Source organism: Rutidosis leptorrhynchoides, chromosome 7, assembly GCF_046630445.1.
Source record: "Rutidosis leptorrhynchoides isolate AG116_Rl617_1_P2 chromosome 7, CSIRO_AGI_Rlap_v1, whole genome shotgun sequence".
Taxonomy (NCBI): Eukaryota; Viridiplantae; Streptophyta; class Magnoliopsida; order Asterales; family Asteraceae; genus Rutidosis; species Rutidosis leptorrhynchoides.
In genome coordinates, this window is record NC_092339.1 from 259975516 (window position 1) to 260001043 (window position 25528).

Below are 25528 nucleotides of genomic sequence, written 5' to 3' on the forward strand. Positions count from 1 at the left end.
ATTGTTCGTGAAGAATGTTAACGTTTTTTTTCTTCATGTTTTGTGAAGTAAAATTTAGCCCGATTTATAGTTTAGGGTTTAGGGTTTAGGGTTTGGTGTTTTGAGTTTATTCCATAAACCCAAAACACCAAACCCTAAACCCTAAACTCTAAACCGTTGTGTTAAAAACTCAATCTAAATCCTAAATCTAAACCCTAAATCTAAACCCTAAATTTCTAAACCCTAATATCTAAACCCTATAAACCCTAATATCTAAAACCTGAACATACGCTCGAAAAACACGATAATCGTTATATATTAGTTCTTCGAGCGTTTTCCCGTCAAAATAAAAACATTTATCACAAAGTCTCTTTATTAAATGTTTATATTTTCAGCCAATCTATAATGTTCGTGAACAAAGTTTTTTCAAAAAACGAAAAAAAAAAAAAAAAAAAAAAAATTTTTTTGCTTCCCACCGATTGGTTACTTCCTCTTGAGTGAATAACATGTCCTCTCTGCGTGGAATCCCAGGGTGAGTTGCAAAAGGTTTGTAATTTTGTAACAATGACATGTAAAATCTACTCGATTTTGTTTATTATTCAACTACTACGAATCAAACAATTTATATCAACGTCGAGGGATACAAAAAATGAATGAAGATAAGAGGAGAGATTTCTCATAATAAAGTAAAGCCGTTGCAGTAATTCACAGCCTAAATCTGCCACACATACATGTAACAAAAATAATATAAACATATAATAGGCACAAACAACATATAATATATAATGGGAAACTCTTACATATAAAACCATCATCTTCTATCTTCATGACTTGACATCTTTAAGTCCACCACCTTTCTCTAGCTCACCAACCAAGTCCCTGAGTGCTGGGACCTTCATGGCTAAGGTCCTATATAACCTTGAGTATCGAGCCCTGGTTCCATCTGCGGTTCTAGCCAGCGCAAGTAGGCTTAAAGCTTCTGGGAGTTTACTAAACACTTCTTTTATTTCCTCCAAGTTCATGGTCTCTAAAACCGTAGGCCGTGGAACAACCCTAACAATCTCACCACCTTTCGGTTCTTGAACCCGATCGTCTGCTTTAATGACCAGTTCAGAATGTGAATTTGCTCCACATTTGATGATGAAAGGTGTTGTTGAGCCCGTGTTGAACTGCAAGACGTTCCACTGTGTTACGTCGGTTTCAGCACTTGAAAGTTCATCAGATGTAGCCCTTGATGTTCCTTGGGGCTTGTCGTCTTCTTCAACAATTGACTGCAAAATAGTCGAACCGAAACAGTTGAGTTTAGAAACAATGAACAGTTGAGTAAGGGATCAAAAAGGGGCTGAAACGGGTCATTTTTGGTAGTGTTCAAACGTATCGGGTTCACTTAACGAATAAATCAGATTATAATTGTTCTACAATAACAATATATTCCGGGGAAAAGTTCTTGACGAATCCCCTATAAATATGAGCTTTCATAGCCCACATTCTATTTTTAAAACATAAAACATCCTGAGGATTAAAATTATCATAATTGATTATGATTAATAAGCACTCTATCTCTTATCTATACTGATTAAAACTGGACATACAGGGTTTGTTGGGCCAGGGTAATAAACATTAGTATATCCAACATGAGTTTTTTTATAAGGTTTTTTACTTTTTGAAAAAGTAGTAGCGTTAATATCTGAACAAATCTTGAGATTTACAAGGTCATAAACATATAGATCCAACCTAAGTTCATTATTATCTTACTTATACAATACAGTAATTAAGTGAGTAAAAGCTTTTTTCTATTAGAGTGAAATCTTTTTTTTATCTGTTTACTGATGTATTTAAGTGTGTATAACCTTTTTCTCCTTGGAGTGAAAGCTTTTACTGTAAAGCTTTTTGAAAAAAAAAAAAAAAAAAAAAAAAAAAAAAAAACTTTTGACAAAGCTTTCGTTGTGAAAGTGTTCTCAACCAGGCCCATTTAAACACATCAGCCAAAAAGCATGATATCTTACCTCTACAACCCGACGCGCATCTGAAATGTGCCTTTGTGCACATGGATGGTCAATATCAAGCAGGGAAGACATCTGTCCAGAAAGATCATCTAACGAAGTAACCAATGCTCTCTTCTTACTTCTACTCATTATATTTACCGAAGATTGTCTCATTATTTCCTGTCAGATTAATAATTAATCAAAAGTGCATTAATTTTCTCTAATTACTATCAAAAGATCAAATATCGACATTCGATAAGACGAAAATACAAGTTGCATCTTCACATAAAAACCTTGATTTGTTTTAGAATGCCATCAAGAGCAATTAAGGAAGCAAGTCGAGCATCCTCAGCAGCAGATGAAGGATTTCGAATTGGAGAACCACCATCTTCTAACGTTAGTAATGCATTATCACCTTTCATTTGTTGCAGAAGCTGATAACGATATAAGATAATAAATAATTATTAGCACAGACTTGATAGAAAGAAACATAATAGACGGAATGAAGCTTTTTTTTGGGGTAAGCGAGGAAAACCTCCTATGAACGAGCACATTGGCTTCCCCATAGAAGTTAAAACCTCGGGTAATCAAGCCCCCCGAGCGCGAGACCTAGTACCGGGTGAATTGCGCATTATGCGCACCCTGTAGTCACACTCCCTTTTTGAATAATTTGGCATAGCTAGTAATTGAACCCGGCTGGTGTGCTTCATTGGACAACTCAGTAAGTTTGATAACACTATAATATATAGTAACAAGACAAAATAAATTAAAAGTAGAAACATGGACTTAATAACCTACCTTTCTTCTTTTGTGATCAACAGACTCCAGAGCTGAACGCAGTTTCGCAACTTGCGATGAGTCGTCTGCCCCCTCAGCTGCCAATGTACCAGCAATATCCTGATAACACATATAGATAAGTTCATCGAATTAAGTGTTGCAGAACTCGGAATTATTATGCGAGCACTTGGTTTTTGCAACTTGGCGACTGGTAGGTCAAACTCAGTGTTGTAAATCTTGGCCGAGTTCTCGGTTTAGATCACCAGCCGAGTTCTCGTACCCAACTCGGTAAATCCTCGGCCAACTTGCCGAGTTTCTCGGCCAACTCGGAGAATTTTCAGTCAACTCGGCCAACTTGGTTACTCGGCAACTCAATCCAAAACTCGGAAACTTGGTCAAAAATTAGGCAAATTAGTCGAATTCTATTAGAAATTATAATGGAACATATATATTTATATTGAAAATTTAGAAGTCAACGCAAGTCAACATTTGAGTTCTTCCCGAGTTGCCGAGAACTCCCAAAAATGTCCGAACGACGACTCCAACCTTGGTCAAACTAGGTCATAACTCGGCCAAAACTCGGGATTAATCGGAAAATAGGTCAAAACTCTGGATCACTCGTAGAATCAGTCAAAATTGGTCAAACCTCATTCAAAACTGGTCAAAGTCAAACTTGGTCAACATCTGAGTACTCCACGAGTTGCCGAGTACTCCCTAAAAAGTCCCGAACAAAACTAGGTTAAAAACTATGGATTACTCGAAAAATCAGTCAAAATTGGTCAAAACTAGTTCAAATTGGTCAAAGTCAAACTTGGTCAACATCCAAAGTACTCCGTAAAAGGTCTCCAAGTACTCCCTAAAAAGTCTGGACCGAGTACTCCCGACTAGAGATTTTTGCAACCTTGATAGAGTGTCGAGAATACTAACATAAATATCAATTAGCAACTTTTCAATACAGCATCATTGCATTAGCATCAAAAACCACTTGCAGTAATTCATAATGCCTTTATTATGTATTCTAAAGAAGTATTAAGGATTTACCTTGAGGTGTTGAAGTTGAGAATTATACACACGTTTTGCATACTCTACCAATAGTTGACCAAGTGCATCTGTAATAGGAGGAACAGCTGCACCAAGACCAGCCATCCAACCGTCCATTATTGCAGTAGAAAGAAGCTCCAACTGACCAGTGGCCCCACCTACAGCATCCGCACCAGTTACTGAAAGAAAGTCGAAGTTCAATGCAAGCCATGATCTGATTTGGCGTTGCAGCTCGCCAGCTGGCGTGTGAACAAAAAGAGCAGCAAGAGCTTTATTCCCAGTTGCATATGCTTTGGCATCATCAGTTATTTCCCTTAGCTTAACACCTGTAACGTGCTGTCTCCATGATTCCTGTTACAAACAAGAATACTTCTTCAAGTTTAAGGTTTGAGGTTATATTTATATTTCTGTCATTTACATTAGCGGCTATTTGTGAGGCCGTCTTCATTTACATGTATTATGGAATTTAACTGATTGGGTACAACTGCAATAGGTATTTAAGAAATGTACCCTAGATTTAAGCCCAAATGGCTTATGAATCTACACAATGAATACTAATCCCAGCATTTTTTTTTTTTTAATCTGAACTCTAATTTTAAAGGGGGGTGTGTGTGGAGAAAAAGATACAATCAATACAAGTTTGCTCGTCTCTTATTCAAGTGTTGTGAATTGTGACTCTAACTAGAGGCAAGGTTGGAAAAGCCGCAATTAAAATTTTGACCCAACTTTGACAAACCTTGATTATGACCAACTTTGACCCGACTTTGACTGACTTTGACCGACTTCGACCCAACTTTTTAGGCGTTGACCGACTTTTTATACGTTTTTGAACGAAACGGGACTGGTCACCAAAACGACTAGTCGATCGACTTTTGCACCACTGACTAGAGGTAAATGGCGTATTCAAGTAGGTCAAACATGATCATCTAAAGCTGCCATCAGAAGACTTTCACTCTCATTTCCCAAAAGGCCACACCTTTTTACAAAATTCTCTCTTTTTTGTCATTTGTCTATTGATTCTTAAAATAATCAGAACTTGATGAAAACTCGAACATTCAAGTATCTGAAGGTTATAACTTAAAAGTGCAAAAGCACATTAAGACACTATTCCTACAGCTTGTTTAATTAGTTAATTACCTAATTCAAATAAGTAAATATCACGTAATCATCGTCAACACTCATCCAAACACCTTCATAAACTATATAAATAACCAATGAAAACACAAGAGCTTTTAGCATACCTGATCAATCCCACGTATCTTCAGAACAACAGATGATAATTTTGACTTCTTTTCTGGCTTTAAATTAACTACGAAACCGTGCATTGGGCCATCAACTATTAGTGCATTCTTAATACTGGAATCATAACGCACAGGAGATCTTCCAGGGCTGCTACCTCTGCTCGAGCTTCTGCTATGTCCAATAGTCGGTTTCTCAAGAAATCTCTCAACCGAAGAAACCTAATACACCAAAAATTTGTTCCAAAGTTTGACTGTAGGCTTTAAAGACTGATGCTTTTCAATAAATAAATAAATAAATAAAAATAATAAAATGATTCAACGGATGAACTAATGTCGATTATAACCTTGATAGCTTGTAGCTCAGGTGACCGGGCCAGCAATGATCTTATATACAAAATCCTAACACGGGAAACAAGCATAGTGTCCATCACTCTATGTGGCTCCATTTTTCGAATAAACGAAAAAACAGCATCTCTTATTTCAGCAAGTATCTCATGTTCTCGTGAAGCCCCTGCTTTAATTACAGCAGCCAAAACCTGCACCATCCAAATCATGTTCACCTAACCGTTAAACCAAATTAAAAAATCATAACGATTAAAGAACAATATAAAGTATACCAGCATTAGTAATTTGTTTGCTCCGTCAGAAATAGCAGCAAGACCATCATATTGTTCAAGATCAAAGTCATTCAGAGCAGATGTAAGATACTCTCCTGCTGGGGTTGACTTTATCTTATCTTGACCTGGCTTGACTAAAGCTAGAGTGCCATCGTTCTTTTTTTCAGTGGAGAAAGGTACAACATCCATTGTACGATCTTTATTATTACTGTAAGAAAATAGAGCAAAAATAACGTTTAGATTGATTACAGTAATATTACGTAGTAATATTATTTATTATTCTCAATTAATTAATTATTTCACCTTCCAAGATCATGGGCCTGTGTTAGATTTTTGGGTGGTGCTGCTAATGCCTGAGGATAAATGAAAGAGTGAGAAATTCGAAATAATGTTTTGTGTAGAACTTTTGTCAAAAAAGTTAAAATACCTGTTGACTTCCAACTGAAGAAGCCTTTTCAGTCAATCTCTCAAAAAGCTTCTCATTTTCTTCATGCAACCTCTGAAAATTGTTACAACCCAAATAAATAATAAGTTACACAATTGATGGATTATATGGATTTCTGTTTATACGAAACTAAAGAAAGTAACTTGGGTGTTCTCTTAACCATAAAAGTAGCATACCTCGATCAGTGCATCACGTTTCAGGAGTTCTTCTTCAAGTTTCTTGGTGACAGCTGCAGATGCTATTCCTTCTACTGCCGAATCGGTGCTGATTTGGGACTTATTCTCACTGAACTGAACAGCTGCATTTAGCTGTGCCTCGATGCTTTTCATTTTTCCCTGCAACATATGATTGCAAAAGGCAACATAAATGAATCCACTATGCTTAAATATATAAGTTGAGCAGCAAAAACAGATGAACTTTCACGATTGTAGTAATATTGATCACTAGACTACTTTATCATACTCAAGGCTTAGCTCCTAATTCTTCTTTTAACACTAAACTAACAGCTACAAGTTCTTAAATAATGACTTCTAGCATATAAAACAGATGGAATGTCCATTATATCATTAATTATCTAACATGGTGATACTATAATAAGTTTTACGTATTTCAAAAAATTACCAGTTTAAAGGACTAACTGACCAGATGAGAGTCAAGAATGACATTCATATGGTTCCAGATATCACAGAATAAATTATTTGTAATACCATTTGTATGGAATTGTTAGAGAGAAAGGGTTTGTTGCTATAAATAGGGAACTTACAAAATTTTAGTCATAGAATTATTTGTGAAGTTTATGTATATCAGCAGTTTTGTAAGGTTATCAGAGTGTTAAACCCAACAAAATAATACTTGAACTTTAATTGAGCACAACTTGGGAGGATCGAGTGCAGATCGACATGAAGGAGCTTTTGTTGACCGAGGACATGACTTCTGATAGGAATTCGTGGAGGTCTAGAATTAGAATAGATGAGTGATTTATTTTTTTTTTTTAATTTTTTTTTTTTTTTTTTTTTTTAAGGATGTTTAGGCTTGGATGGTTTTGTTTTGTATATTTATGAATGGTTGTTTTGTATGATTATGTATGTATGTTTAAATGTGTATGTACGGATGCAGGTATGTATGTTTATGTATGCAGTTATGTATGTATGTATGTTTTATGTCCTATGTTTGCTTAAGATATATTTGTTTATTTATGTTAAGTGCATTGTTTTTATATGATCCTTATGGGTGCGTGAATGTATGTTTAGGTTTGTGCTTGTATGTATTAGTGTGTGTATGTATGTATGTTTATATGTGATATATATATATATATATATATATATATATATATATGGGTAGGATCAAGAGGGAAGTAACCAATCGGGGGGAAGCGGGGGGAAGCAAATTTTTTTTTTTCGTTTTTTGAAAAAACTTTGTTCACGAACATTATAGATGAGATGAAAATATGAACATTTAGTAGAGACACTTTGTGATGAATGTTTTTATTTTGGCGGGAAAACGCTCGAAGAAGTAATATATAACAATTATCGTGTTTTTCGAGCGTATTTTGAGGTTTCAGCTATTGGGGTTTAGATATTAGGGTTTATTTATAGGGTTTAGATATTAGGGTTTGGAAATTTAGGGTTTAGGGTTTAGATTTAGGGTTTAGATTTAGGATTTAGATTGAGTTTTTAACACGAACGGTTTAGAGTTTAGGGTTTAGGGTTTAGGGTTTGGTGTTTTGGGTTTATTCCATAAACCCAAAACACCAAACCCTAAACCCTAAACCCTAAACCCTAAACTCTAAATCGGGCTAAATTTTACTTCACAAAACATGGAAAAAAAACGTTCATATTCTTCACGAACAATATTATCTTGAATGTTTTTTTTGTCGATCGTTTTCCCGTCTAAATAATAACATTCATCATGAAGTGTCTCTTCTAAATGTTCATATTTTCGTGTGATCTTGATGCCGGAAAAAAAAAATTCAAAAAAAACGAAAAAAAAAATATATATATTTGCTTCCCCCCCTTCTCCCGATTGGTTACTTCCCTATTGATCCTGCCCCTATATATATATATATATATATATATATATATATATATATATATATATATATATATATATATATATATATATATATTATTTATTTATTTATTCTCTCTTTTGTACATAGGTTTGTTCTGTGCTGTGTAAGACTTACTAGGATATACCTGTTTATGCGGTTAGGGCATAGTGTTTATATGGGTTTCATGTGTGTGTGTTGTTGTGTGCTTGTATGTAGCTGTATGTGTAGGTATGCTTGTCTTTTCGTGTACGTATGAATGTATTGATGTATGTTTATGTATGAAAGTATGCATGTATGTTTACGCAGGTATGCATTTATATATGTATGTTTATGTTTATGTAGGTATGATTATGTACGTTTGTATAGAAGTATGTTTATGGATGTTGTATGCGCGTTTATGTATGTTGGTATGCTTATATATGTGGGTATGTATGTCTATGCATGTATGTAGGTTTATATATGTATGTGTATGGATGTATATTTTTTTTTTATGTGCATCTAAATACGTTTATATGTGTCTATCTTTATTTTGGTGTAACATTGCTTGCGCCTTCCATGAGCTCCGTACGGCACACTCAGGTATGCATCGCTTTCTGTTTTTAGTATTGTTTCAGTTCTGGCCGGAGGTCCACCGGAAGCAATCTCTCTACCCTCGAGTACAGAGAGGGACGACTTTCTTCGAACACGGGTCCTGCATGTGGACGGAGAAATGACTTCTCTTCTACTATAGGGTAGAGGTAGGATTGTCTACATCTCACCTCCCCTATACCTTGCACTTGCGGGATTGGGTATTGTTGTTGTTGTTGTGTGCAAAATAGAGCATGTGATGAAGAAATGTTAGTAACTGAAAAAAAAAAAACACAATCTTGATAGCTACATAACAGCAACAACAAATCCTTTGTTACATGTTAACCTCGAAAAAAAATATAAAGCAGATAACAAACCTGTAAAGACTCAATCGTTGAATCACGTTGTTGTAACTGCAATTTTTGGTCTTGAACTTGGTGCAGTCGTTGAGCTGTTTGATTTCTCAGATCATTGTTCTGGTCCTTCTCTGTCTTATGCTTTTCAGCAAGTAAACTGTTTTCTGCCTGAACCAAGCATGATGAGAAGAAATCTTTATGCAGAAACAATTACATATTGAAAGCATTCAAAAAATGTATTAACTTAAAAAACAGTAAGAAACTAGATGTGCAATTATAAGACCTTTAATTCTGACTGTAACGTGAAAGAAACTTTCCAGGCCTTCTGAACTTCGTTAAATAACAGCACACATTGATCATTTGCACCTTTGAGTGCTTGTTTTAGTCCCACAACCTCTTGCTTTAAATCATTAGTTTCTTTTTCTTTGTCATAATATTCCTTACGGGCATCATTTGCCTACATAAATACAATCCGTATTTAGAATTCTCCATTATAACCAGTGTTGCAGAACTGGAAATTACTCGGCCAAACTTAGTCAAACTCGGCCAAAAATCAGGATTACAAGGAAAATCAATCAAAATTAGTCAAATATCAGTCAAAAACGGTCAAAGTCAAACTTGGTCAACATCCCAGTCCCCGAGTTGCCAAGTACTCCCTAAAAAGTCCCAACCGAGTACTCCCCTATAGCTAGATTTGCAACCTTGAATATAACTATATATCTTTCAAAAGAGACTTTGCCAACTTACAATATCTTTCCACTTCTTAATTGTATCCATATTTCCAAGGCTGAGTACCATGTTTCGAGCTCTGGCAGAGAAATTTAGAGACGATAATGTCTCAGACAAATTCGAAACATCTGGGCATATGTTTACAATAAGCAGAGTCATCGAGCTTCCACCTAAGTTGTTACAACAATCAAAGAAGAAACGCGCATATATTAGAAGATAACAAGTGATTGAGACGAGTCACAAATCGGATAAAATAACAAAGAGAAATGTAAATTCATTAGGGTACCAAGTGAATCAGATAGAGCTTTTGTAAGCATAGAGTTCTCATAAGGAACATCTTCCTTCTTCGATGTCAAGGATGCTAATACATCTCCCAACCTACCAAGAACAAATATGCAAAGTGAATTGGCTAATATTTAAAGCGGATATACAACTACCCTTTGTATTAAAAATTTAATCTTTAGAGTAAATTATTATACTAATAGTCTTTGTGGTTTACAAGAAACTACACCAATCTTCCTCATATTTAAAAAATTACAGCGACAGTCCCTTCTGGTTTTCATGAAATTACACCAATCGTCCTTATCTTTTAAAGATTACACTAATCATCCCCGACTTACCTAAAAATAAATGTTAATGGTCCCTCCTTTAATGCACATTTTGGATAAATCATGGACCATCAACGTACACTTTTATATAAGTCATGGATGATCGGTGTAATTTTCAAAAAATAAGGACGATTGATGTAATTTCATTAAAACTACAGGGACGGCCGTTGCAATATTTAGAAAATAAGGACACTTGGTGTAATTTCATGTAGACCACAAGGACTATTAGTATAATTTACTCTAAAAATTATTACGGAGTATTAATTAATATTAACATCAAAATCATAAAAGTTCATACGCTGATAGCGATTTCATCACATGTAGCATGTCCGTTGTCTGCTCTCCATCATTATCTTCCAGACGTTGACTTTCACTTCCAGCCAAGTCAACAAGAGAAAGCTTGCTATATAGATTTTCTCCAGTGACCAAATTGTCATAATATATATGTATCGTAATTATCCTGCACAAAAAAAGGAAAATGCATAAACTTTTCAGGTTTTTTTCTTTTGAATGCTTATAAGAAAGAAATACAAACATACAAGATGGAACAAGTACAAGTTAGACTAACCCGGTAACATTTCTAAATTCTTAAAGGATAAAATAGCAATCAAGTACTTGTCAAATACGATTTAAAATGATAACATTGATCAAAGTTAAAATGAGAGCTTTTTGATCAAATATATGCGTAGGTTGCCAAGTATCAAGCGAGAAGGACATCAGCTAGTGGGTACTATTCGATACTTGATTTTTTAGCTTCATTATGGTGTTTCTTTTTGTGATCTCACATAGTATAATCTAGTAAATCTGAGTTTATGGGCCTATCCAAACACTTTAGGTTGTTTCTCTTGTATAGTATCCTTTTCTTATATCTTTCTTATAAAAAATACACAATTCTTCCCACATAACCAACTTCTGATATTATATTCAACGTTATTTACTTTCAACAACAACCACAAAAAGACAATTTTTAAGTTAATTACATATGAAATCTTATTTCCAATAACATTTACTTCAATTCATGTTCCATCCTATATTGAACTACAAAAATAAAAGTATTTTGAAGTGAAGTGAAGTGAAGCTATTGTGAATCCTAACCTAGTTTCTAATGGCTTTATATGTCTAATTCAATATAGTTTTAGGTGTATATTATTTCAAAACTCAACAAATCAAAATAAAGAAAATAAAAAGTAAAGAAATTGACCACATACAGATGAGAGACATTGATCTTGGTTTTGTCATCACTTCTATTTATAAATGCCTTCTTGATGACTTTTGAAAAATCTAGCGGATTGTCAACCTTTTCCTGAATTATATCTACAAAAGAATCTATTGATCCCATCTGCACCTTCGGTAGACCACTTTCTACCTCAGAAAGTAAATCATGCATCTATAAAATAGAGGATACTCATTAAAAACTGAAGTAATATTGTATTCAAAAAGTAAATATATTTATATCAAAAAAAAGAACCTGCTCGTTATGGAGCTCCACAACCGTTACGAAAAAATTAAACCGAGAAGTCGAAGTTGTATCTGAGTTAGACACATCAAACAACTCTTCGAAGCATCTTGCATATAAACCACGATCATGGCTAGAACCTTCCTGTATGAGGTTCATTCACAAATTTGAGATCCTCTTTCGAACTTTGATATTCATAACAATTAGTTTATCATACATCAAAGGAAAACTTTGGTAGATGTGCAGCTATATCTATGCATAAGCATGTTAAACTTCAAAAATATAAAGCAAAAACGCTTGTACAGGATGAGAAACAATAGGCATACCATTGTATGAGTTTTTCCGGAGCTTGTTTGCCCATAAGCAAATATTGACACATTGTGCCCATCCAAAGCTGACTGAACAAATGGTTGAACATCTGTGAAAACTTCAGCTGCAACCCCAAAATCAAAAAATAAAAATTAGAAATTATACATGTCACCATCACCATAAAAGCTGTTGATAGGGTGTGATATACCTTGTCCAATATGTGGTCCATAAACCCTGTCAAATTCATAATCTTTCTTCGGGTTGGATACAGTATCATCACCGGTATTAACTCGTATAGTAAAATCATCAGGAAATTCAACAACTGACAGGCCTTCAACCTCAAAAAGTGGTCTTGTTCGACAAAAGACCTTTATGTTTCCTGAAATTATAAATGAAGTTTTCATATCTTTCACAATGTTTATGTGCATAAAAATATATCCAATAAAATATGCTCTGAAGACTAAATAAACATGATTACCTTTAGCAGTCAATAACTCATTATATAGCCTTTTCTTCTCATTTATAAGTGGGGCAACTTTAGCTTCAGCCTCGAGTGCAGCTTGATCTAAAATTAAGGGATTTTCGTATAAATCAGCTAGAACGAAACAATCTAAAAACTCAACAGACAAGAAGAGCAAGACATGAACTAACTTTGTGAACGTCAAATCAAACTAATAGTAATATACATACATAACACACCTATCATATCAAACTGAAAGCAGAAAGTGAACAAAAACAAATGCATACCTAGCTTACGGGTTTTATCAGCAAGAACACTTAGATATCGTGTTACCCTATCAAGTTTTGCATTAGAGTAGTACTGGAGATCAATGGCTTCTTGTCTCAATTCAGCATAATCTTCTCTCGCATGCTGTTAAGAAGTATTATACGTGTGCTGATGTCAAAAGGGCATATGACTATGCATATTATAAGATACAACCACTAATGATATGATAGCACCACTTAGACATTTGCTACATTATAAAGCTATTTGTCTCATCTATAGAAAGCATATACTTAACTTGTCTGTTGATTAAATACAATAATCAGTGTGTTCATCAGATCTACTTGTGTCGCTGAGATTACTAAACTAACCAATAAGTTAATACGATTTTCACATACGAAGAAAAACCAGAAGAGCCATAACTAGTAAATCATCAAAATTCTATTAGGCAAACAGTGTATGGTTAAGCTTTCATTATCATTAAGCATATATCATAATACTATACCTTCTTTACCATTTTAGCGGTACATGCTGAAAAACTCATTGCCTCCTTTACCCATCAACATATGTGTTTCCTCTTATTAGTGACAATTACCCTCATGCTATTCGTTGGCAAATTGGTTTCTCATATCTATATGGTTCTCTTTTTTATTCATAATTGGATCTCCATAAATAAAGCTCATGAACAATAGAACATTTCTCAACATATCTTCTAGTAATGGTGATTTACACAGGCAGGCTTGTAATCATATCGTGTCGTCATATTATCGAAGGTTAAGTCATTTCAAAAGTAAATTACAAAACTTTTTTAAAAAACAATGTAAATTACAACTGTTGGCAACTTTCGGTAATAAATCTATTTTCGTTGAATAGAAAAAATTTTATTCATCACACTTCAGTTGTGTGACTTTTAGTCGAAGTGACACTCTGACTCTACCGGAACATAGTTTGCAATAAACTAATATGTTTTACTTCACCTTAAACCAGGCTACCCAAGGTATTTCAATACATTTCATTTCCACAACCTCAATCTACATACAAAATCCATATCACAACCATAAAAAATGAAGTTACTTGACAGTATACTAACAATATCTCAGGCTCAGAACAAGTTTGTAAATCAGCAATTTATCATTACAAATATAACTACACTAATCAGGTCATTCAATGAGTTAGTCCATTTGCACATAATATCATACTCCATCAGTTGAAACACAATTGTTACTAAATTAAATTAAACAAAATAATAAAGCAAAATGTAATTAATATACCTTGAGCTTATCCTTCAAATTGTGAAGTTTAGTAGCAACAGACTGTTTAGAAATGAGTTCAGAATGTGGTACAACTGAAGGTGTAGAGATCGAGTATCTCCGAACAAGCGGCGACGGAGCCAACGGCGGTTGGTCCGTCGTCGCCGGAGATTTCCTCGGTTCAAAACCACTAACCTCCCAGTTCCAGCTGTTGTTCTTCGACATTAATTGATTAATTAATTAACAATTCTTCGGTGTTGATAAATCCCTAATTTCTGGTAAAATTGTGAAAAAATATGAAATTGAAATTGAAATAGTGAAGATGATGGATGGTTCGACGAGCAACGCACACTCTTTTGTTTGTTTCTCTCTCACACACACACTTTGTTACTTTCAAATCCTTTGGTTCAAATTCTTTGGTTGGTTGTAAGAACTTCACTTTGGTTTCAGTCTTTTCCCTATTTCATTGGCAACTAGATCTGGATTGGCCCACGCGATTCGGCAGGACTTTTCTGGTTGAATATTCATATTTAACGTATCATTTTGTATTTATAGAATTAAAAATGCGATGCGACGGGTGTGTTTAGATACACGTGGTTAGTACTTAGTATACCTAATGACATGCACGTTTTTAACGAAAGAAAAATCGCGTAATTTGGATTGTTTATTATACGTGTATGTATATGTATAAAAGATAGCCCGAAATATTTAGCGGTTTTTAAAAAAACATCCGTTTCGCGTATAGTTAGTTGCATTGAGTTCGTAAAATTTTTTCGAGTTGAACGGTGGTGTCGGAAAAATTTAACGTTCGGCGAGCGATAAGAGATGAGCTGTTAAAAATTTGGGTGAAGTTTGTTCAAGTTTTTTTTTTTTTAAAATAAAAAGTTTACATTTTTTACCCCTGAAAAGTTGACAAGTATAACATTGTGTGAGGGTCAGTTTTGTAAACTTTTTATTGTTGTCGTTTGAAAAGCCTTGGATGGCTAAATCGACGTAAATCACCACCTCATTTAATAATATAAAGGATAAATTTCCAATTTCAATTCCATGTGTTAGAAATTTACTTTCATTTTTGTTATTTGGTCATTTATTTTCCCTTAATTATAAAATTATTATTATTAACTATTATATTATATTATTATTTAATTTTATTACTTTTATAACTTATACTCCGTAATAAGTTAAAGTTATATCAATAGTATCTATTAAAATCTTATAATGATGATGTCATTATTAGGCTAATTTTTTAGTTAAAAAAAATCAAAAAACAAAAGAAAAAATTTAACTATTGTGGGTGATGTCATTAATCTAAATAATTTTGAATTAAAATTAAATCTTATTAATTAATTATTATTATTAAATCTTATTAATAATTATTTTAATTATTAAAATTAAAAAATTTTGAGTTATTTTAATTAATTATTTTGAATTGAGTACGAGAAATTATAAAAGCTAAGCATAAGGAAATCAATTCTAAATTTATATTTTAATTTAGACTTTTAAAATAAAATGACAACTAATATTATCTCTTATGATTGGATGTGGATTGTTTAATATGCATTTTAGGTGTTTGATGAAATGTTCAGCTGACGAGTTTTTTTAATTGGATTCTGTGGTTCCACAGGTCATTAAACTAAATGACTTTAGCATTTACGTTCACTTAATACCTAAAACATATCATTAAACTGTTTCGTTTAAACAAACACGTGGTTCCACGAGTCATTTCACTAGTTATAAGTTATAATTCATAATCATAATTATTATAATTATTATATTATATGATAATTATAATTTATATTTATAATTCATATTTATAATTTATATTTATAATTATAATAGAAAGATATTCTCCATTTTACTGTCCTTTTTTCATAATTAAAAAAAATTAACTAAAAAAATTATAAACATTAAATAGATTTAATCAACAACAGTCATTCTTGAATATAATTGGGTAATCGGTGTTTCACATAAGATATTGAAAAAACAAATGTATGTTTATAAGTTTAAAGGAACTTCTCTCGATCACCAATTTGTTTTAAAGTAATAGAGAAATTTTAAGCGTATATGTTGTAAATGTTGAACCTAAAAACAATCTTACAATCATTTCATTAGTACGCGTTAATATATTGCACGCAACAATTAATATTGACTTTTAATGACTTGTTAAAATTAAAATGTATAAATTTTTTTGTATTAAACAACAGCTCGTCATTAGAAAAGTCCAATTTAAATAACCAATGATTTTCAAATTTAATTGTTGTAAATAGACGATACACAATGCGGAGTAATTTTTTTTTTTGGGTAAGTAAGGAAACCCTCCTATGAACGAGCACATTGACTCCCCCATAGAAGGTAAAACCTCAGGTAATCAAGCCCCCCGAGCGCGAGACCTGGTACCGGGTGAATTGCGCATTATGTGCACCCTCTTGTCACACTCCCTTTTTGAACAATGCGGAGTAATTTTTCACAAAAGTTAAAATATTTTAATGAGTAGAATATAAGTAAAACGGATGAAAAGATTTAGACATGTTCCTACTGACTTTTAAAAATGTGAATGCATATCTATATCTATATCTATATAGATGATAATCTATGTCAATAACTCGTATACTTGCACTCACCAAGATTGAGTGATGTCATTATCCTTGTTAAACTATGTTAATAATCATAATTAGTTTGATCATTTAATTAAAATTAAATATTAAATACTCCGTATGTGATATGTCATATGTGATGATCAAGTATGAACAGAAAAAAATAATAATAATTAAGCGTATGTAAAATGGGTGATTTGTAATTCAAACACCTTACAACAATTTTGAACGCAAAATAATTTGTGCTTCACGCTTATCGAAGAATCGCTTTCTTTTGTGGGACTACGTGGAGCTACATTTGGATTCGGGTGGGGGGAACCAATTAAGATAAGGATGGATATGAGACGTCATGTGACTTTCACTTTCTAATCAAATTATCCATACCCGTTTGGCCCGGACCTTCTAACCATTTTCATATTAAGGTGTAGGGATGACATCGGATTGGGTTTGAATCGAGTTTAGTTAATCCCGGATCCGAACCCGATTAAGAAATCCCACCTTCGAGTTCTCATTTACTTACATACTATCGGGTTTCGGGTTTTTCCACGGGTATACCCGATTAGTCATTGTGTATCTATTTTTCAATAAGTTACTAAATCAAAATATCGAAAAATAACTTAACTACTTCATGTTTAAAATATTATAAAATATCACATACAAAAGTTGATTGAAAAGTTTCTAAAATACTCAAATACAGAAAGTGTATAAAATATCACATCTCGAACACTTGTTGTATAAGATTATATTGAATAAAATTATACTCGTTTTCAAAACAAATAAGACAAATTTTTCATACATTAACAATATAATACTAACACTAAAATTTTACATAAAAATTATTATTATAATTCCTCGGGCCGATTATACGGGTCGGATATACGGATCGGGTAAACGGATTTGTATCCAAACCATACCCGAATCCGAACCCGGATTTTTTTTGTAATCATCCCCATACCCGGCTGATGATACGCATAATGATCCGTCTCAAAAAGACACTAATAAGTGGCATCTCGGGTAGGGTTTTACCCGGTGTAGCATGTCCCAGAAAAGAACGCCTTCCCGACGTCTTCCCGGCATCATTCCAGTGACCTGACCAGAAGGTTACTTATGTATGCACCCGGGAAGGACCACGTCAGACAACGGCTAGCCGAGAATGCCATGTAAAAATCCTGCCCGGACAAGCATGCACGCTACCAGCATCACCTAGCCGGTCATGACAGACACCATGAAGAAACACTCGGAGTGAATACAAAGCAAAACCTTCCTGGTTAATCAAAAGCGTTCACCCGTGATAACCTAGTCGGGACCACCACACTACCGGAACTGTCACAGCTTCCCTTCAGTATTTCGACCTGGTACAAAGATACCATCCCGGGACAAGCACGCTATCCCGGAGAAAGTGCACTGTCCCGGAGCAGACACTTCATCCCGGAACGAGTACTCGATCCAGGAACAAACATACAAACAAGTTCACGCCACGTCAGTCCATGAATCTAGGAAAGTTTGTTAGGATCAGCTCGATTATTCCCATGAAAGGGACAGGTGCCACGTCACCCCTCGGGATTGGCAAAGTGTGACGACCCGGGAATTTTCGACTAAATTTAAACTTAATCTTTATATGATTTCGATACGATAAGCAAAGTATGTAATGTTGAGTCTAGAAAATTTTGAAACGATGTTCATATATTCAATTGACTTTCGACTGTTCCCGATGATTCACGAACCATTGCTTGTAAATATGTGGATATATATAAATATGTGTATATATAAATATATGTATAATATATATAATAACATGAACATTAATAAACTATTATATACATTTATTGTTATAAATAAATATGTACAATAAAATACATTGTAATAAAGACTATTATTTTATATGTATATTTCTTGTATATATATATATTGTTATATTTAATTTAATTATTTAATATATATTTATTTGCGTAGTAAATTTTGTTATTTAAAACTGTTTATATATATAAATAGTGTATATTAAATATAATTAATTTTGAGCTTAAATTATAAATGTCTGTAACTTCGGTTGACGTTTAATTAGTTTTAAATAGGTCTAATATGTATATATGAAGTTTTAAAATAAAAGTTGGTCCATAATTTGATTAAAAAAGATAATAGTTTTGATAAATATTTTTTTACCTTTTCAATCTAAGTTCTTGTACTCCGTACATATTAATTGGAACAGAAAATAAATAATTATCGAATCTTTTTGATCAGGTTTCAAACAGGTAATGACTGAAATAAATAAATTGACTTAATTTTAAAATTTGGGATTTTTAGGATCACTTTTATACGTTAACTGTTTAGCAATGTACACACTCCGAAAAACTCTCGGCACAATTAATCATTTGATGGCTGCTAGATATACTATTCTTAATTGGCAATCACACGAATTATTAACTCATATTTATTATTATATTATATTATTATGTATTAATATTAATATTCTATATATAACATATACATATTGCATCTGGGGAAACCGAGAGTAAACTACAATTTTTTTTATCAACTACAACTCTCAACCATCCACCATGAACCGTCGGTCACCACCGTGAGCATCATGACCACCATCTCCGTTTGACCACATACGTTTTCCTTCCCTTGTTTATCGAGTTCAATTACTAACACCACCACCTCCACCGAATCATCACCATTAAAACCCATTTACAACTACAACCATAAACCTCACCACCATTGAGACAACCATCGGAGACCACCACAACACTCATTGCTCACCATCATCGAAAACCCATTTATTTAAGATCTTTCCTTCTATTATAAATACAAACCCACCTCATCATTTCATTATCTATTGTTGCTACTGCGTCCGGATAATCATAATCAAAGACCACCGTATACCTGCTACTACTACGTCTGGTACTGTTGCTATATTCTTTTTGAACGAAATTATAATGATGATTGTACGTTGTTTTTCTTGATCTTTTGGTCGAAAATTCAAAGACAATATAACCCCACTTGTTAGTGACTTGTGAGTTGTTTTCATTGTTTTTGGAATTTCTTTTTGGAGTTGTGTAACCAAGCATAATTCGTACATGCAGCTCACATTTATATTTATTTATTTATTTTTTCTCAACCGTCCCACTAGCAAGAAAAACAAACGAGATTCTAAATTGCCTTTGTTGTTGGGCAGCGGTCTACTATGTTGGGCCGAGTCTTAGACTGTTGGGCCAAATCTTATTTTAGAATGATGGGCCGTGTTGTTTTTTTTTCTCTTGGGCCGTGATCACATTTCTTTTGTTACTTCCTGTTAGAATGAATGATGACAAGGAGTGATTTGATAATGAATCGTTAAATGATTTAAGATGATGATGATGTATTAGTTGACGATGGTGATGACACATGAGGGATGATGATTAGCGATATTGGTATTATAAATTCGATGATACTTAAATGATGATGATGGTTAAGAGTAATAATGATAGTTAAGACAGTGATAAAGATGATGATAATCGTAAACAGGATAGAATAATGTTGTGATTATAATCGTAAGTTGTTTTGATCGATTGTTTTAAGAAAGGAATAAAGAAACAGAATAGTAGAGGTTAACAGAAATTATGAATCATTTAAATCAGAAAGAGCATGGATGGAGTAATGGTTGGGCGTGTATGGGTTAACCGCAAGGTCCTGGGTTCAATTCTCGCCTACTGCATTTTTTTTTTATTATTTAAACAGTCAGCTACCAAGTCAGGCCATTGGGCTAGATAAATTACTTTGTGGGTCAATTAAACTGTAAATGGAATTGGCTGCTATTGGACTAATTATGATTTGAAATGGACTAATTATCTTGGGTTTAGTTAGTGTACTCTTGGGCAAAAACAAGAACTCACATTATTTTCTAAGTATTATTAATATAAGATCATGATGGTATTGATATAGTATCATGATGATATCATATGAGGAAAGATGATCATGATTCATGGGTTTTGTTTGTAAAGGAAGAAGAAAAAGGGAAAAAACAGAAAATACGGTTATATAGAAGTAATATAGGAATAAATTAGAAAAATGGATTAGCTTGGATGGATTAGGGGAGTTATCGGGTTAGCGGGATGTCGCGGGTTCAAACCTGGACTTGGGCATATATTTTTTAAGGGCTACTCCATTGAGGTAGTTTACTTATTTATCATTATCATTATTATTATTATTATTATTATTATTATTATTATTATTATTATTATTATTATTATTGAAATAATTTTTATATGAAAACATTATTAATTTTAATATTATTATTATTAATTTTCATTATTATTAAAACTATCATTATTATCATCATTACTATTTTAGTTATCATTACTATTTTAATTATCATTTTTATTATTATTTTTATAACAAATAAATATTATACTTATAATACATATAATTATATACTAAAAATATTAACATTATTTTTATAAATATTACAAATAACAAATTATTGATAAAATACTAATATACATATTAAGATATCTACATGTATAAATATTAATCATTTTAAATATATACAAATACATATAACATATAAACTAAGATATAATATATATAAATTTGTTCGATTACAAATATACGTGTTAATATACATTAATGATATAGGTTCGTGAATCCGAGGTCAACCCTACACTTATTAAATGACGTCATATGTATTTTTACTACAAAATACAATAGGTGAGTTTCATTTGCCTTTTTACCCTTTATATTTTTGGGCTGAGAATACATGCGCAACTTTTATAAATGTTTTACGAAATAGACATAAGTAACCGAAACTACATTATATGGTTGAATGATCGAAGCCGAATATGCCCCTTTTTGCTTGGTAACCTAAGAATTAGTAAACCGATCTACTAATTGACGCGAATCCTAAAGATAGATCTATGGGCCCGACGAACCTCATCCAAAGTACCGGATGCTTTAGTACTTCGATGTTGTTTTATATCATGTCCGAAGGATTTCCCGAAATGATAGGGGATATTCTTATATGCATCTTGTTAATGTCGGTTACCAGGTGTTCAATCCATATGAATGATATTTTTGTCTCTATGCATGGGACGTATATTTATGAGAACTGAAAATCTTGTGGTCTATTAAAATGATGGAAATGATTATTTATGTTAAACTAATGAACTCGCCAACCTTTTGGTTGACACTTTAAAGCATGTTTATTCTCAGGTACGAAAGAAATCTTCCGCTGTGCATTTGCTCATCTTAGAGATATTACTTGGAGTCATTCATGCATATTTCAAAATACGTTGCACTCGAGTCGTTGAGTTCATCAAGATTATTATTATTAAGTCAATTATAGTTAGATATATTATGAAATGGTATGCATGCCGTCAACTTTCGATGTAATGAAAGATGTCTTTTCAAAAACGAATGCAATGTTTGTAAAATGTATCATATAGAGGTCAAGTACCTCGCGATGTAATCAACTGTTGTGAATCGTTTATAATCGATATGGACTTCGTCCGGATGGATTAGGACGGGTCATTTCACAAAGTTTGTTACAACCATGAAAGGGACATGCGCTACGTCACCATTCCCTCATAACATCTATAAATTCGCGAACAAGATCATCTATTCAACAACACTGGATACATTAATGTTACTCTGCCCAAATTAATTACAGTAGCATTTCTCCAGTCGTTAATACAACTCCGATCACCACTCCGATCGTTGTCGGAATTAATCCTCACTTTAAGATATTAACTGATCGAATAAGGTTAATCTAATCGATTGTTTTACGCCCTTGAAATTCAAATTTCAAATCAGGGTTTGCACAATTATTGGAGTTAAAACATTCGATCCATTCTCTTTCCCAAATCAAGCACTCAAACCCGAAATCTATTTATACTAAACCGACTGTCACCTTCATGGCCGTAGCTTTGCGGTCATTATTTGATTGGCTACAAACCGCCACTGTCACCTTCATGGCCGTAGCTTCTGTGTTCGTCACTGCCCAGGTCGATGCCTTTTTCGCCGGTATTTGTGAAAATCTAATAAAGATGACTAAATATGTCGTTGTAGTCAGAGGCGTCTTTGGACACAGGCAAGATAGGCAACCGCCTAGGGCCCAAAAAGTTTGAAGGACCCAAAATTTTAAATATGTATATATATATATATATATATATATATATATATATATATATATATATATATATATATATATATATATATATATATATATATATATATATATATATATATTGTTATTTTAAATAGTTAAATGTCATTGTACGTATATACAAATTGATAAATTTAAGTATTATCTTTTTAAATATATTAAAAAATTAAACGTGTATGGAGGCTCATTTTTTTTCGCCTAGGGCATTCGAATTGTTGAGATGGCCCTGGTTGTAGTTGTCGTTGTTGCTATGGTCATCATTGCCGATATCTCCGCTGTTACAATCGGTCTATGTAGGGATGGCAATGGGCGGAAAATAAACCATGACCCGCGGGTACCCATGCCTGTGACGGGCGGGTGTTTATAAAAAATTGTACTTGCGGGCACGGGTCGAGTAAAATGTTGTACCCGTTGGCGGGTCGCGGGTATCTCATACCCGTCGCGGGTAAAACTCGACCCGTCAATTCGTGATGCCCGTTTGAGCTACTTGCGGTTATACCCGTTAACCCGCATACATATACTTAGTTATATAATATATAATTTAATTTTTTTAATGTATTTTCATCATTATTCCCGGGTTTACCCGCGGGTAGTGGGTATCCGTGATTAAAAACTATTTAAAGTGCACATTTTGTAAACCCGCGGGTCGCAGTAGGTCGCTGGTACGGGCAGAAAATTTTACCCATGATGGGTAAACGGGTACCCGCGGGTAACAAAAAAATCTTGACGGACGGGTCGTGGATATTAAGGACCGTGCCCGTTACCCGCGGGTGCCATCCCTAAGTCTATGACTATATGGTATTTCTTTTGCCTCTTCTCCATTTGATGTTGTTATGTTTGTTTAATTTCTTCTTACATTTGTATGCTAGGTTTTTTATTTACAAATGAATTTTGGAAAGTTTCTATGGTAGTTGTTTATATTAAATTTTTTTTATGATTAGTATAAGTATAATTAGGTTTTCTGAGTTGATGTGTTTCTTATAGTTTGTAGTTCAACCAAATTTTCCTATAGTATTGTTATTGTTTGTTTAATATATGATTCTATGTTGTTTGTCATTCTATTGTTAGTAGCTGTTTATATAGTCTTTGAATGCATGCTCCCGTTGTTTGTGTTCCATTGATTTTAATAAAGGGCTATATGATTGATATTAGAACCTTTGGTTATGATTGTCGTTATTAACATGATGTATAGAATAATGTATACAATTAATAGACAAAATTGTTTTGAACCAGATACGTCTAACCATCCATTTTTAGTTTATACTTTTTTGCTATATATGTTCTATGTTATTGAAATGCCATATGTTGACTATTTGCAGAATAATAAGCGAGCATGTGATAACAAATTCTTATACTTGAGGCTTAAAATGGCCATATGAGGGCCATATTTTAGCGTGGCAACATATGAATTTGCAGTCATGATGAATTGTTGTCTCATATTGATTAATTAAATAATCTTATGTATTTAGTAGACAAAAGCCATTTACTATAGATGATGTGACATCAGCCTCGATGGGTATTTTCGTTCTCTGTTTCTTATGAAATATATATTGTCAGTAGCCAGTGGGTTTGATGCTAACAACTAGGCTGTGATGGTAAACATATTAGGCGTGAGCTGAGCAACTTCAGTAAATGTTTTCATATATTGGCGAGGTAATCTTCGAATTGCAGCCATGCTGATTCATTTACAATAGCTTCGTTTATGCATATGTCTGAGTCACAAAGAGGACCACAAAGATTGGCAATGCGGTTTTTGAGTGGTTTCCTTTAGTCACACGACACATTTGTGTTAACAACTGTGTTTGAAGACATTCACAACTCCTGACAATTTAGAAAGAAGGCTAATAACAAAAGGTTGTGATGATTAATTTGTAGGAGTTAGGTCAAGATATTAGTTAAAATGGTTTCGCGGAGCAACTAATTGTTTGCCGCCGTTATGATTCCAATACTCTTGTTATATTTTACCCATTTATCTGGGCCTAACCTTTTTATAAAAATATATTATTTTACTAATCTCTTTTTGTTAGTACACCCAGAAGTTTTTTCAACAAAGACTATGTTTGGCGCAGAACTTTTAGGAGCTTTTTGGAGCTTTTAGCTTTTATGAAAAAACTCATATTTAATAATAAAAAAAAGCTCTGTTTGGTTAAAAGAGCTTAAAGCTTTTAGACAGATGGAAAAAAACTAAAAGCTAAAAGCTAAAAGCTACTAGAAGTAGCGTTTAGCTTTTAGTTTTTTTTTTTTTTTTTTTTTTTCATTTTACTCTTTATTTAACAGATTCAGCTCATCTACCAAATACCAAAATATATTTCTATAGCTAACAGCTAAAAGCTACCAGCTAGTTTTGCCAAACATACCCAAAATGCAGGAAAAAAAACCCAACGCCACCTTCATCGGTTCCTGGCGATTGTTGATGACCAGCAGTAGGGATGGTAATGGATCTAAAAAAATCTGAGATCCGCGGATACCCACGCCCGTGATGGCGCATAAAATCAAAAAAATTTACCTGCGGGTGGGCGATGGATGTAATCTTGTACCCTCTGACGGGTAGTGGGTGGGTGATGGATGTAATAGATATGTTGCGGGTAAAATCTGATCCGAAAATCCATAATACTCATTTGAATAATCCACGGATATACTCGTTCTAAATGGGTGAAAATC

At 33.4% G+C, this 25528-nt stretch overlaps 1 protein-coding gene across 1 annotated transcript; it reads right to left on the minus strand.

Moving 5' to 3' along the window:
• Positions 1 to 592: 592 nt before the first annotated feature.
• On the minus strand, positions 593 to 14555 carry LOC139857903 (kinesin-like protein KIN-14B). Its single transcript, XM_071846753.1, has 23 exons — positions 14156 to 14555; positions 12908 to 13031; positions 12639 to 12725; positions 12369 to 12539; positions 12178 to 12284; positions 11864 to 11995; positions 11604 to 11782; positions 10694 to 10855; positions 10074 to 10165; positions 9806 to 9957; positions 9342 to 9515; positions 9080 to 9226; positions 6262 to 6420; positions 6068 to 6139; positions 5944 to 5993; positions 5641 to 5848; positions 5368 to 5559; positions 5024 to 5242; positions 3783 to 4133; positions 2763 to 2861; positions 2258 to 2398; positions 1986 to 2144; positions 593 to 1250 (listed from the first exon to the last, which is right to left on the minus strand). The coding sequence occupies exons 1-23, from the start codon at positions 14357 to 14359 to the stop codon at positions 804 to 806; spliced, it is 3828 nt and encodes a 1275-aa protein (XP_071702854.1). The 5' UTR covers positions 14360 to 14555; the 3' UTR covers positions 593 to 803.
• Positions 14556 to 25528: the final 10973 nt, after the last annotated feature.